Here is a 14395-nt window from a genome sequence, read left to right as displayed (position 1 = left end):
TGGCAGAGGTCGTTCCTTTTTATAAAGTTTTACTGAAATTTAAATTCACATACAATAGAAATGACACAAAAAGTGTCATATTTAAAGTGCACAATTCAATGGCTTTTAGTATATTCAGAATTGTGCAAGCATCACCACTATCAATTTTAAAACATTTTCATCACCCTAAAAGAGTATTTTTACCGCCATTAACATTATTCTTCCAACTCCACCAAAACCCTAGCCCTAGGCAACCACTCATTTTGGACATTTCATATAAACAGAATTAGACAAAATGTAGTAATTTTAACATTTCCTTCCTCTAGCATAAATTTTTCAACGTTCATTCATGCTATACTATGCATCTATTCAACAGTTTTTAAATTGCCAAATAATATTCTATTATATGGACATATCATATTTTGTTTATCAGTTGAGTTTTGTTTATCTAGTTTATCAGTTGATGGGAATCTGGGTTGTTTCCATTTTGGGGGTATCATAAAGAGTGCTATGACTGGAGAAGGCAATGGCACCCCACTCTAGTACTCTTGCCTGGAAAATCCCATGGACAGAGGAGCCTAGTAGGCTGCAGTCCACGGGGTCGCTAAGAGTCAGACACGACTGAGCGACTTCACTTTCACTTTTCCCTTTCATGCATTGGAGAAGGAAATGGCAACCCACTCCAGTGTTCTTGCCTGGAGAATCCCAGGGATGGGGGAGCCTGGTGGGCTGCCATCTATGGGGCCGCACAGAGTCGGACACGACTGAAGCGACTTAGCAGCAGCAGCAGCACGATGGCTAGATTAAATACAGGTTCACCAGTGTAATTTAAATTTCAAATAAACAAACACATTTCTATCAAAAAAAAAAAAAAAGAGTGCTATGAACATTTGTGTATAAATTTTTGTGTAAATGTGTTTTCAGTTCTCTTGGATATATACCTAAGAGCAGAAATGCTAAATCATATGGTAACTCAGCATTTTACTCATTTTTACGTGAAATAAGTATTTCTGAGCTTTTAGGAGGGAAGTGAGCACTTCCACTAGAGATGCACTGGACACACTGAAAATAGTTTGGTGATTCCACAAAAACCTAAGTATATAATTACCACATGACCAAGCAATTCCACTCCTGGCTACATACCCAAAAGAACTGAAAACAAGATACTCACACAACTTGTGGTGAATGTTTCTAAAGCACTCATCACAAAAGCTCAAAGGTGGAAACACAGATGTCCAGTAATTAATGAATGGATGAATAAAATGTGATCTGCCCACACAAATGGAATATTACTTGCCATAAAAAGCAATGAGGTACAAACACATACAACGTGGATGAACTTAGAAACATTAAGTTAAAGAAGCCAGACACAAAAGAAGCCAAACATATAGTGTAGGATTCCACCTAATACATTATACAAACACAAGAAAGCTACAGTTTAATGAAAAAAAATTAAAATGAAAACCATCACTTCAAGTAGACGAGAAAGGTGACTACAATCTGGTTACTAGGCACAGTAATCTAATTCTGGCAGACTAGAAGCAATTCTGATGCCCATCTCAACATTCTGAGCATGGCTCAGGCCACACTTTCCCAAACAATCCATAGTCTTCTTTAAATTCTACCAGTAAGTAGAGTTCACATCCTGAAGAACATCCATGCAACCTGACCTGGTAACAGACACATTCTGGGTGTTTCTGAGGATAACCCTGAAACATCAAATTACCCAGAATTCTTATCATGTCATACAAAAAGACCTGTTGTCTCAAGTGATACTGAATTACTCAAAAACACAATTTCTGAGTCAATGACTAAAGCAAATTCCATATAATTCTGCATTAAAGCACTCTGCCCTGAATTTATGAAAACTAGTGACTCACGTTTAACACAGGCACATGTTGAAGAACTGCCAATTTCTTGGAACATTCAATTAACCAATTAACCAGAACAAATCAATTAGTTGAAATTATTTGAATAATCAAACCCAACCTTCACATTAAAGGCAAGATCCTGAATGGCCTCTAGATTTTTACCTACAAAATCTGAAGTTGTAACAATCACGATAACTTCAACAATTAGATAATTAAGGCTAATATAGAGAAACGCCACAGTTCAGTTTACCATCAAAATATTAATATGGTTACCTATTCATAGTTCCAGAAACATCAACATCATTCATAAAACATTCAATGCTCAAAGGAAGGTCTGAAGCATTTGCACTCATCAATTTCTTGAGTTTCTCACACTCCTGAGACAGTCGTAATAATGCACGGATTTTGGACTTTATGTCTAGCTTGTATTTCTTTCCAAATTCTTCACAGAAGTGATTTACTAGCACCTCATCAAATTTTCTGCCTCCCAGTGTTGTGTCAAATGCAGTGGCCAGAACCTTTGGGAAAAGATGATAATTAGTTAAAAAACTAACCAATTTAAAATTTTATCATGACATATATGTAACTGGTAAACTGTAATAAAAAGGTGGTAAGGGACATTAAGGTCGAAACAAGGCAATGTGCATATGTCATTTAAACAAGGTTACAACCACTACGAAATGAGACATCATAACCCTCAATTTACAGATCTAAACAGATCTGACAATCTATAGGTCACAAAGATATTAAGCGGTAGAAGTAGAATTCAAAACCCAATCTCAATTTTAAAACCTATGCCTTCCCCACTACACCAATCTGACTCCAAACAATAATTATAATTCAAGAGCCAATACACTAACATGTCATATACAGATCTAGTCTTATCTCTACCACAAAACTGCAAATAATACCAAAGGCTTATTTAGCTTCATGCAATTTACCACCAGAAAATATGCTAAAGCCTTAACTCACAGTAATCTGTTTCTATTCAACATAGAAAACTATAATTAGGTTGGGTTATCCTTTTCTAAATCTCTAAAGGAAATCAGAAGATCTAATCAGATTCAATAATAGAAAACTGGCTAAGTAAGTGATGACCAACACCCTCAAAACCATCTCTTCAAAGAATGTTAAATGTCCTCAGGAAGTTTTTCTTAGTGAGTGATCTCATGAAAGAAAGAAAAAAAAAAACAGACAATACAGAACTGAGTACAGTTCTGTGTAATTCCAATTTTGTTTTCATAAATGACTAGAATGAAATATATCAAACTGTAGTAAGATCATAAATGTCTTTCCTTCATACATATATGTTTCCAAATTTGGTATGATTCTATAGTAAGTATTTTGATAGTTAAATTTAAACTGTAATTGGAAAACTGACAAGTGACAGCTGATAGTGAAGCAAATACTAATACTCATCACTCTGACTCAAAGACAAGGCTAAATTATAGCCAATACCTGCTGTCTAAAAAGTGAGAGTATAAACTGGAATTTAGAAATAATCCTATTATGGATAAAAGTAAAGCTTAAACACTTGAGAATAACACTTGGTCCATCATTTGTATCTGTAAAAATTATGATCCTCTTATTTCCCAACCATCCCCAAGATCTGCTTTATATTAAAAAAAAAAGGGGGGGGGGGTGGGGACAAATCAGAATATAAAGCAGAATCAAGTCCATTTTTCAAAGAAACAAGGGACTGTAACAAAGAGAAACTCAAAATACCCTTCAAATCTAAAAAATACTTATTCTGGGATAGGTAGTTCCATTAGACCAACCCCCAAGTTGGGGGAGCAGAAAGCCAATTTAGAGCTGGCAGCAAAAACCCTGATACAGAACCCAAGTAATTAAAGCGAATATGCAGATTATCCTTGGTTTTTAAGTACATTCTAGATAAAATCACCAAGCTAGAAAACTGATTTTATGTACCACTGAGGAACTAGCAAACACTATCAAATCTGACTGTGACCCACAGACAAAGGAAAAAAACTTATGGTTACCAAAGTTAACCACAGGAAGCTGAGGGGGAGGGATAAATTAGGAAGATGGGATTAACACTACTATAAATAAACTAGAGAACCAATAAGGACCTACTGTATAGCACAGGGAACTACTCTCAGTATTTTGCAATTTTGTAATTGTCCCTATAAGGAAAAAAGAATCTGAAAAAGAATTTACCAATATATGTATAACTGAATCACTATGCTGTAATACCTAGAACTAATACAACACTGAAGTGTAGTTTTCTTCAATTAAAAAAAATTTTTTTTAACTCACTGAACACCTAAAATCTATACCTTTCACTCTACATAAATTTTACTTTAATAAAGAGACTAATATAGGAAGTGTATATACATACTACAAAAGCTTTTTTCAACTGTGACCAGCGTCACCCTCCGGTCCCTCCTTGCCATTAACATTACTAGACTTCTCTGTGTACAAAACTGCTTTCTCCAGAGCTCTATCATCTCTAGACATCTAGACTAGAACTCCTAGGCTGGTTTCTTTTGGCCAGCCAAGTTCTAGTCACTCCACCCTGTTCCCAGAACATTCAAAACCTTAAGAGAATACCCTTATCATCCCTTAATCCTCAGTGTTAAGACCTCTGAAGGGACTATACATTAAAGACTCCCCCTAGTAAACCTGCAAGGCAAGCATTATTTTCCCCACATTACAGACAAAAAAAACAGGCTCAGGAATCTAAGGACTTTTTCCTCAAGTTCTATGCTCTTTGCTTCATTATCTTGTCAACACCTCAAAAATTACTTTGGGCCTTCAACTTCCACCCCACCCCTACACAACTAACTTCTAGTTCAGATGGCTCATACCAAGTTTCCACTAGTGAAACAAAATTCTTTGATATGTATTTATTTATGGCTGAGGTGGGCCCTCACTGTTTTCTCTAGCAGGCTTCCTCTAGTTGCAGTGGCTTCTCATGCTGCAGAGCACAGGCTCTAGGCGTACAAGCTTCAGTCCTTGTGGCATGCAGGCTCAACAGTGGCAGCCCAAGGGCTCTAGAGCACAGGGCCAGTAGTCGTGGCACACAGGCTTCACTGCTGAGCAGCACGTGGCGTCTTCCTGGACCAGAGAACAAACCCATATCCCCTGCATTGGCAGGACGATTCTTAACCACTGGACCACCAAGGAAGCCCTGAAACACAACTCCATAACCAACTACTTTAAGTTGCCTCTCATGAATTCCTAATTATCATACATCTGTAATACAGTCTCCTGGGAAAAATATACTTACTTTAAGTTTTCCTCTATTAAATGCACATACAGAAACTTGATAAGAAGAATGCCCCATGTCTACAAAAACTACATTTCTTGGTTTCTCTTCTAAGGCAGGAAGATCTTGTTTATAGATTCCATATGCAAGAGCAACTACACAATAATACAAAAATAAACATAATGTTAGCATTTTAGTAGTAAACTTAAAATTCATTTACATAGGAAAAAACAGATTTACAGCTGCAAAAAAAGATTCAAAATCCTTATAAGCTCTGCATGGTTTATTCACAAATAACACTGACTTCAAAGAGATATACGCTGACATTCATTTCACTTTGGCTTCCTTCATGTTTCCAATTTCCAGTTCCAGCAACTGTGGCAGTTTTTTCCAAAACAACTTTCTCCCACTTTTCCAAACATTTTCCCCCATATTCCCTTGCGCCATCTCTCAACATTCCCATATATTCTGCCTCCTGAGATCTTGCTTTATAAACCCCACCCCTCTGACTCTACTGGCCCACAAGTTGGGAGAAAAACCCAATATGTAATCCAAAGCAATGCTCCAAACACATAATAAATGCACTTCCTTTCCAAAAAAGCATGCAATTAAATATCAAAGTGCTATGAAGATACCGAAAAAGTACTTGTCAAGTAAACTCTTCATATGTGACAGAGTACCCAAAAATACTGGTAAGTGCTCCAAGTAAAATATGGAATAAGAAACCCTAGGGTTTTAAGATTTCACAACCTTTGAGATTGAGCAAGTAAAAAAAAAATTCAGTTAATAGTCACTTACCTGCAGTAGTTTCATTCATTAATCGCAGACAATTGAGACCAGCAATCTGTGTTGCATCCATCACTGATCGTCTTTCTGCATCAGTATAGAAACAAGGAACCTATAAAAAGAATTTTTTAATTTACCATTATTATGGAAATTCCTGATTTAAAATATACCTGTCAAAAAAACAGTAAAAGCCAGAAATGCCCTCAAATAGCTACAGCTATTTACTCTGTATATGATCAAGGAAATCTTTCAAACCAGTACAGCGTTATCTGGGCTACTCTAGAGTCTTGGGACAAATGGACAGCCATATAGAAAATGAAGTTGCATCCCTACTAAACACCAAATACCAACATATATTTCAAACCAAAGATGTAAATGTTTTTTAAAAATCATGAGTATCAGAATAAAAGGCAATCTTTACTGTCAAAGAAAGAAGGGGAAAAAAAAGAAGGGATTTTCTAAATATAACATAAAACCCAAAAGAACCAGCGGGTCAAGATGAGCACCCTCTGGTGGCCAGTGCTGGTTTCCCAAGATGTGGCCGGGAAATCAGTGGCACTGGGGCCAAGGGCCACAGCAAGCAGGACTGCTCGCTACCTCTCACTCGCCTGGCAGCAACAACAGCAGGCATCAGAGAGGCCCATGGGAGTGGGGGCACAGCCCAGTGTGTGGGACACTCAGCTGGGCCCTGCTTCACTCAACCTGCATGATGCTTTTCTTGTTCTGGAAGCTGGTGCAGTGGCTAGGATTCACTGCCTCTGAGATCTTTGTGCACTTGCTGGGTGTTTTTTGTACTACTGACCCTGTGTGATTACAGCCTGGCTCCAAGCTTCTCCTGGCTAAACATGTTTGTGCCCTTCTTCGCTGCTCACAAGCTTGGCACTACTTCCCCACTATCATCTCCATGCACCTCTCCCAGGACGGAGAGAAGCAGTTGGCTGTGCTCAGCCTTTTCTGCTGCTGCTGCTAAGTTGCTTCGGTCGTGTCCAACTCTGTGCGACCCCACAGATAGCAGCCCAACAGGCTCCCCCGTCCCTGGGATTCTCCAGGCAAGAACACTGGAGTGGGTTGCCATTTCCTTCTCCAATGCATGAAAGTGAAAAGTGAAAGTGAAGTCGCTCAGTTGTGTCCGACTCTTCGAGACCCCATGGACTGCAGCCTACCAGGCTCCTCCGTCCATGGGATTTTCTAGGCAAGAGTACTGGAGTGGCTTGCCATTGCCTTCTCCTCAGCCTTTTCTGGGTATACACAATTCAAGTTCAAGATGATGTTGTGCCAGAAGCTGGTAGAGCAGACTTAGGAGCTCTGATTTGGCCTGATCATGTCTCACGTCTTCATTCTCCTGAAGTTGCTCATGAGCTGCACCGGCTGAGGCAACTAGCCTTGCAGAGGATAAGCTGGACCCCAGGCTGAGGTCCCACTTCTACCATACCAATGAAGAAGCCTGGACCTGAAAGTCGGCCTGTGCCCTGCCCAGTGCCCACTTTTCTCTATACCAATCATGTCTAAAATTATTCCCTCAGCAGGGATACAAAGAGCAGCCTTGATCCTTAAAATGTATTCCCTCTTATTTCACGCTTTGAATAGCTAATCCTGAATTAAGATCCTAGTAAAAGCCCCAGGCCAGACAGTCCTGACCTCCTCTGACAGTTGAAAACTGCATGTAAGTAAAATGGTCTGACGAGCTCTGAGTATTTTCATGGATTTGGGAAAGGACTCATCATACAAAGGCTGCTAAGCTGGAATCAGTGTTTCCCCTGGCCAGCAGAGCCAACCTGTGAGTTCTCTGTCCCATCCCCTGAGACGAGACTTCCTTGACACTCGATCTCTTTTTAAAAAAGTGTAACCCAGCTTGTGAATCCTCCCCTGTGCTACTGGGGAGGATGGTCCTTATCGTCATTCCAACCCAGGGAGAGTATGTTGAGTAAGCACGATTGGGACCCTATCTGGAGTCCTGTCGCCTGAGAAAAAACTTTTCACTTGCTTTCAAGGTGCTACTTGGCTTCCAATCCCAGCAGAATGCAGTGCCATGACTCTTCCACCACCTTGCGGCCAGCACTGTTAGCACACCTAAGACAGATTTAGGACCAGACAGATCTTTTCAAGAAAACTGGAGACACCAAGAGAACATTTGATGCAAAGATGGGCACAATAAAGGACAGAAACAGCAAGGACCTAACAAAAGTAGAAGAGATTAAGAAGAGGTGGCAAGAATACACAGAAATGTACAGAAAAGGTCTTAATGACCTAGATAACCACGATGGCATGATCACTCACCTAGAGCCAGACAGCCTGGAGTATGAAGTTAAGTGAACCTTAGGAAGCATTATGATGAACAACGCTAGTGGAGTGATGGAATTCCAGTTAAACTATTTCTAATTCCACAACATGATGCTGTTAAAGTGCTGCACTCAATACACCAGCATATTTGGAAAACTCAGCAGTGGCCACAGGACTGAAAAAGGTCAGTTTTCATTCCAATCGCAAAGAAGGGCAATGCCAAAGAATCTTCAAACTACCATACAATTGTGCTCATTTCATATGCTAGCAATGTCATGCTCAAAATCCTTCAAGCTAGGTTTCAATAATACGTGAACCAAGAACTTCAGAGGTACAAGCAGGATTTAGAAAAGACAGAGGAACTAGAGATCAAATTGCCAGTATCCACTGGATCACAGATAAAGCTATGGAATTTCAGAAAAACATCTACTACTGCTTCATTGATTACGCTAAAGCCTTGGACTGTGTGGATCACAACAAATTGTCAAAAAAAAAGAGATGGAAATACTAGACCACCTTACCTGTCTCCTGAGAAATCTGAATGCAGGTCAAGAAGCAATAGTTAGAACCGGACATGGAACAACAGACTGGTTCAAAATTGAGAAAGAAGTACATCAAGGCTGTATATTGTCTCCCTGCTTATTTAACTTACATGTGGAGTACATTATGTGACATGTCAGGCTGGATGAATCACAACCTGGAATCAAGATTCCCAGGAGAAATATAAACAACCTGTTATGCAGATGATACCACTTTAACAACAAAAAGCGAAGAGGAACTAAACAGCTTCTTGATGAGTGGTAAAAGAAGAGAATGAAAAAGCTGGCTTAAAAATTCAACATTCAAAAAACTAAGATCATGGCATCTAGTCCTATCACTTCATGGCAAACAGATGGGGAAAAAGTGGAAATAGTGGCAGATTTTATTTTCTTTGCCTCCAAAATCACTACAGATGGTGACTGCAATCATGAAATTAAAAGACACTTGCTCCTTGGGAAGAAAAGCTTCTGACAAACTTAGCGTATTAAGAAGCAGGGACATAACTCTGCCAACAAAGGTCCATACAGTCAAAGCTATGGTTTTTCCAGTAGTCATGTACGGATGTGAGAGCTGAACTATAAAGAAAGCTGAGTGCTGAAGAATTGATGCTTTCCAACTGTGGTACTGGAGAAGACTCTTGAGAGTCCCTTGGACTGCAAGGAGATCAAACCAGTCAATCTTAAAGGAAGTCAACCCTGAATAGTCATTGGAAGGACTGATGCTGAAACTCCAATACTTTGGCCACCTAGTGGGAAGAGCCAACCCACTGGAAAAGACCCTGATGCTCGGAAAGATTGAGGGCAGGAGCAGAAGGCAGTGACGGAGGATGAGACGGCTGGATGGTGTCACTGACTCAATGTACATGAGTTTGAGCAAGCTCCGGGAGATGGTGAAGGACAGGGAAGCCTTGCGTGCTGCAGTCCATGGGCTTGCAGAGACAGACACAACTCAGTGACTGAACAACAAAGGGATAAGAAGAGGGGTTTTCCAAGTGGCATAGTGGTAAAGTATCCGCCTGCCAACATAGGAGATGCAGGTTTGATCCCTGGGTCAGGAAGGTCGCCTGAAGGAGGAAAACTGCAACCCACTCCAGTATTCGTGCCTGGAGAATTCCACGGACATAGAAGCCTGGCAGGCTAGAGTCGGGCATGACTGAGCTCGCACACAAGGGATCAGAAGGAGGGGCAGGTGTTCTAATGCTCACAGGCACTGAGACCTACGAATGTTAAGTTTACAAGTGATCACAGCCCACGTCTGTTGGACTGATGTCTTTGGTTTGATGTCAATCAGGTGCTAAATGAGAGCAATTGCTAAGATAATGTTTTGCTAGGGAAGGAAAAGGGGGAGCAGAACTGAAACATTTGATTCATTAAAAAATTCTAATAACCTAATGAGGAAAAATATATGCAACTCACATTATAAAACAGCAAAGAGCTAATCTCTCTAATATTCGAAGAACTACAAATCAAAATGAAGACCACGCTTCCCTGGTAGCTCAGTAATAAAGAATCCGCCTGCCAACACAGGAGACGTAGGTTCGATGCCTGATCCGGGAGGATCACACATGCCACAGAGCAACTAAGCCTGTGGGCCACAGCTATTCAGCCTGTGCTCTAGAGCCCTGGAGTTGCAACTAATGAAGCCCACATGCCCTAGAGCACATGCTCTGTAACAGAAGAGGAACCCACAATGAGAAGCCCACACACTACAACTAGACAGCAGCCCCCCTTGCAGCAACTAGAGAAAGGCTTGTGCGGCAACAAAGACCTAGCACAGCCAAAAATAAACATTTTTTTTTTTAATTAGAAGTTTTAAAAATGCAGTGGAGAAAAGGATTTTAAAAAATGTTTTCTAAAAAACTGAGGACCATAAATTTAAAATAAAATGAGGAAAGGATAGGAATATTTCACAAAAAGTGAAATACAAAATGGTTTATAAATTATAAAACATTCAAGTTTACCTAAAAAGTAAAATATCAAAATCGCACATACTTTGCTACCATTATTCATCGATCAGAATTATTTGACACGCCAATAAGCTGAGCTGATGAGGCTGTGGTCAAACAAGCCCTCTTATGCACTGCTGACATAAGTATAAATTAGTACAAATTCTCTAAAGGGCAATTAAACAATAGTTGTTAAAATTTAAAACATATGTATCCTCAGTCCCAGCAACTGCACTTCCAGGAAGTTAGCCTATAACCTACAAACTTATCATGTAAGAGCAAAATGTATTTGTCCAACTTTTACTCACTGTAATATTCTTGGCAATTAAAGAAACAAAATCTGGAAGTAACCGAGATGTCCAACAGAAAGAGACCATGCTGTGTTGTGTGCTTAGTTGCTCAGTCGTGTCCAACTTTTCGAACCCATGGACTGTAGCGCACCAGGCTCCTCTGTCCATGGGAATTTTCCAGGCAAGAATACTGGAGTGGGTTGCCATGCCCTCCTCCAGGGGATCTTCCCAACCCAGGGATCAAAGATAGGTCTTCTGCATTGCAGGTGGATTCTTTACCGTCTGAGCCACCAGGGAAGCCCATGAATACTGGAGTAGGTAGCCTATCCTTTCTCCAGGGGATCTTCCCAACCCAGGAATTGAACTAGGGTTTCCTCTGTTGCATGAGGATTCATTACCAGCTGAGCCACCAGGGAAACCCCCCAAAAAAGAGACTATGGTTAAATATTAATAGATTATGGTACATGCATAAACTGGGACATTCTGCTCCACTACATGGAACGAAGCACCTCTCTAATGCTATGGAACAAATAAGGTAAACGTCCAAAATTTATTAAAAGAAAAATAAAAGTAAAGAAGGACCTATACTTACTTGCTTGGGTACATAAAAACCTCTGGAAAGATCTGTAACAAAATGGTAAAACTAGTAATCTCTGGGAAGGAAAATCTACGTAGTAGGTAGCAGAGGTGCTAAAGCTTCCCATACACCCTTTTATACATGTGATTTGATTCCAACACAAGGGCTATTATTAACTTTCCCAAAATATAAAGCTTATATTTAACAATAATCAGTTTACAAATGGAACAAAATACACCCAGGCCCTATTTACATAGCAATCAGATACACCATAGCACCAAAATCTAGAGCAGCAACTGCACAGAAGAGAGTTCACATAGAGGCCAGAGACCACTATCCTTAGATAGGCCCGATGGCAAGGTTAGCCCTTCCCTGGATCCAGGAATCTGAATAAGTAGTTCCCTAAAGCGACAGGAAAATTTCCTTAAATCATTAGAGTGGTACACTGTGCCTAAACTGTACAACGTAGTTTATGTTTTTATACTTAAATTTCCTTCTGGAATTCTCGTATTTTGGTACATCCAAGGTATAGCATGCCTTTGTGAATGACCCCCAACAGAAATCCTGGACTGAGCCTCAGGCAGAACTCTCCTGGTGTATAATATTTCACGTGTGTTGTTACAACTTGTTTTTCGAGGAATTAAGAACTTCTGGTCTAACTCCAATGGATGGGGACTCGGAAGCTTTTAGCTGGTTTCCTCCAGATGTTCTCCACATACCATTTCCCTTTATTGATTCTGCTTTGCATCCTTTCACTATAATAGATCTTAGCCATGAATATGGCTTTATTCTGAGTCTTGTAAACTCTCCAAGTAAATCACCAAAATTCTCAAGGACCCGCAACACATAACTTAATCCATCACCCTTTAACTTGATCCCAAAAGCTGGAAAAGCATATCAGGCAGTCTTGCCATTTTACATTAAAATTTACCTCTATACAGAGCAAATTTTGTAACTCTGCTTATTTAACTTCTATGCAGAGCACACCATGAGAAACGTGGGGCTGGAATAAGCACAAGCTGGAATCAAGATTGCTGGGAGAAATATCAATAACCTCAGATATGCAGATGACACCACCCTTATGACAGAACGTGAAGAAGAACTCAAGAGCCTCTTGATGAAAGTGAAAGAGGAGAGTGAAAAAGTTGGCTTAATGCTCAACATTCAGAAAATTAAGATCATGGTATCCGGTCCCATCACTTCATGGGAAATAGATGGGGAAACAATGGAAACAGTGGCTGACTTTACTTTTCTGGGCTCCAGAATCACTGTAGATGGTGACTGCAGCAATGAAATTAAAAGACACTTACTCCTTGGAAGGAAAGTTATGACCAACCTAGACATTAAAAAGCAGAGACATCACTTTGCCAACAAAGGTCCATCTAGTCAAGGCTATGGTTCTTCCAGTGGTCATGTATGGATGTGAGAGTTGGACTATAAAGAAAGCTGAGCGCCGAAGAACTGATGCTTTTGAACTGTGGTGTTAGAGAAGACTCTTGAGAGTCCCTTGGACTGCAAGGAGATCCAACCAGTCCATCCTAAAGGAGATCAGTCCTGGGTATTCATTGGAAGGACTGATGCTGAAGCTGAAACTCCAATACTTTAGCCACCTGATGCAAAGAGCTGACTCATTGGAAAAGACCCTGGTGCTGGGAAAGATTGAGGTCAGGAGGAGACGGGGACGAAAGAGGATGAGATGGTTGGATGGCATCACCGACTCAATGGACATGGGTTTAGGTGGACTCCGGAGTTGGTGATGGACAGGGAGGCCTGGCGTGCTGCGGTTCATGGGGTCGCAAAGAGTCGGACACGACTGAGCGACTGAACTGAATACAGAGCAAAATTCAGAATCAAAGTTAGGACAGTAGGTGGGGGAAATGTCCACTGAAACCTGAAAGTCCACTAGAGATTTGGGGGAAAGCAGAAACCATCTAAGAAACACAGCGCCTGTATTGAATTTGAGCTCTTTAAAGGAAGTAGCATTCTTCTTTGCGTCCTCCAAATGTGGATTATAGGCCATAATCCAGTTCTTCCTGACAAAAGTCAGTACGATTTTACTAGATAGACAAGAAACAAGAACTCCATCAGACAAAGACTATGGGGTGAAATAACACTGCACCAAAATTAAGACGAAATAGGCCAATAAACAACAAAGTTCTACTGTACAGCACAGGGAACTATGTTCAATATCCTGTCACAATCACAATGGAAAGGAATATACATATGCACATACACACACACACACACACACACATATATATGGGGCTTCCCTGGTGGTTTAGACGATAAAGAATCTGCCTGCAATGCACAAGACCTGGGTTCCATCCCTGAGTGGGGAAGAGCCCCTAGAGAAGGGAACAGTAACCCACTCCAGTCTTCCTGCCTGGAGAATTCCATGGACAGAGGGGCTGGGCAGGCTACAGTCCATGGGGTTGCAAATGAGTCAGATACAACTTAGCGACTAACACATTACATGTATACATATACAAATGTATTCAATATAACCAAGTCATTCTGCTATACAGGGAAATTACACTATAAATCAGCTATACATCAAAAAAAATTTTTTTAATAAAAATTTAGAAAGACAAAAGAAGCCAAAGAACTAAAATATCAGATAACAACTGCAGAATGAGGTGATTCACTGGAAAAACAAATTCAACCACCTAAATTTCAACAGTACCTAAGGACGCCACCATACTACAAGCACAAAGCTATAAACAGCCAGGCTTCCATCTAAATAGGCAAGTGGAAAATACAAGATGAAGTCTACTGCTGTCTTGCCTTTAGTGCTGGATATAAAAACAGCAAAGATACAGAGACAGGAATAGAGAAAAAGCATTTCTTATTGAGAGTATTCAACTAATTCAACAAACAAGAGGCTACCAAGTGCCAGGC

At 40.3% G+C, this 14395-nt stretch overlaps 1 protein-coding gene across 3 annotated transcripts in view; it reads right to left on the bottom strand.

Moving 5' to 3' along the window:
* HSPA4 (heat shock protein family A (Hsp70) member 4) overlaps window positions 1–14395 on the bottom strand; it is a 61426-nt gene that overhangs the window by 22341 nt on the left and 24690 nt on the right. For all 3 annotated transcript variants that reach the window (XM_086411572.1, XM_086411571.1, XM_086411570.1), the window contains exons 5-7: window positions 5878–5977; window positions 5101–5234; window positions 2124–2368 (exon numbers count right to left, since the gene is read on the bottom strand). In XM_086411572.1, coding sequence (XP_086267698.1) covers window positions 2124–2368; window positions 5101–5234; window positions 5878–5977 — 479 coding nt within the window. The remainder of the gene's footprint in view (window positions 1–2123; window positions 2369–5100; window positions 5235–5877; window positions 5978–14395) is intronic.

This window comes from Bos grunniens, chromosome 7 (genome assembly GCF_055505025.1).
Source record: "Bos grunniens cultivar Pamir isolate PY7600 chromosome 7, Bosgru_T2T1.0, whole genome shotgun sequence".
Lineage (NCBI taxonomy): Eukaryota > Metazoa > Chordata > Mammalia > Artiodactyla > Bovidae > Bos > Bos grunniens.
The sequence above is the reverse complement of the archived record's forward strand: the minus strand, read 5'-3'. Positions and strand labels throughout refer to the sequence as shown.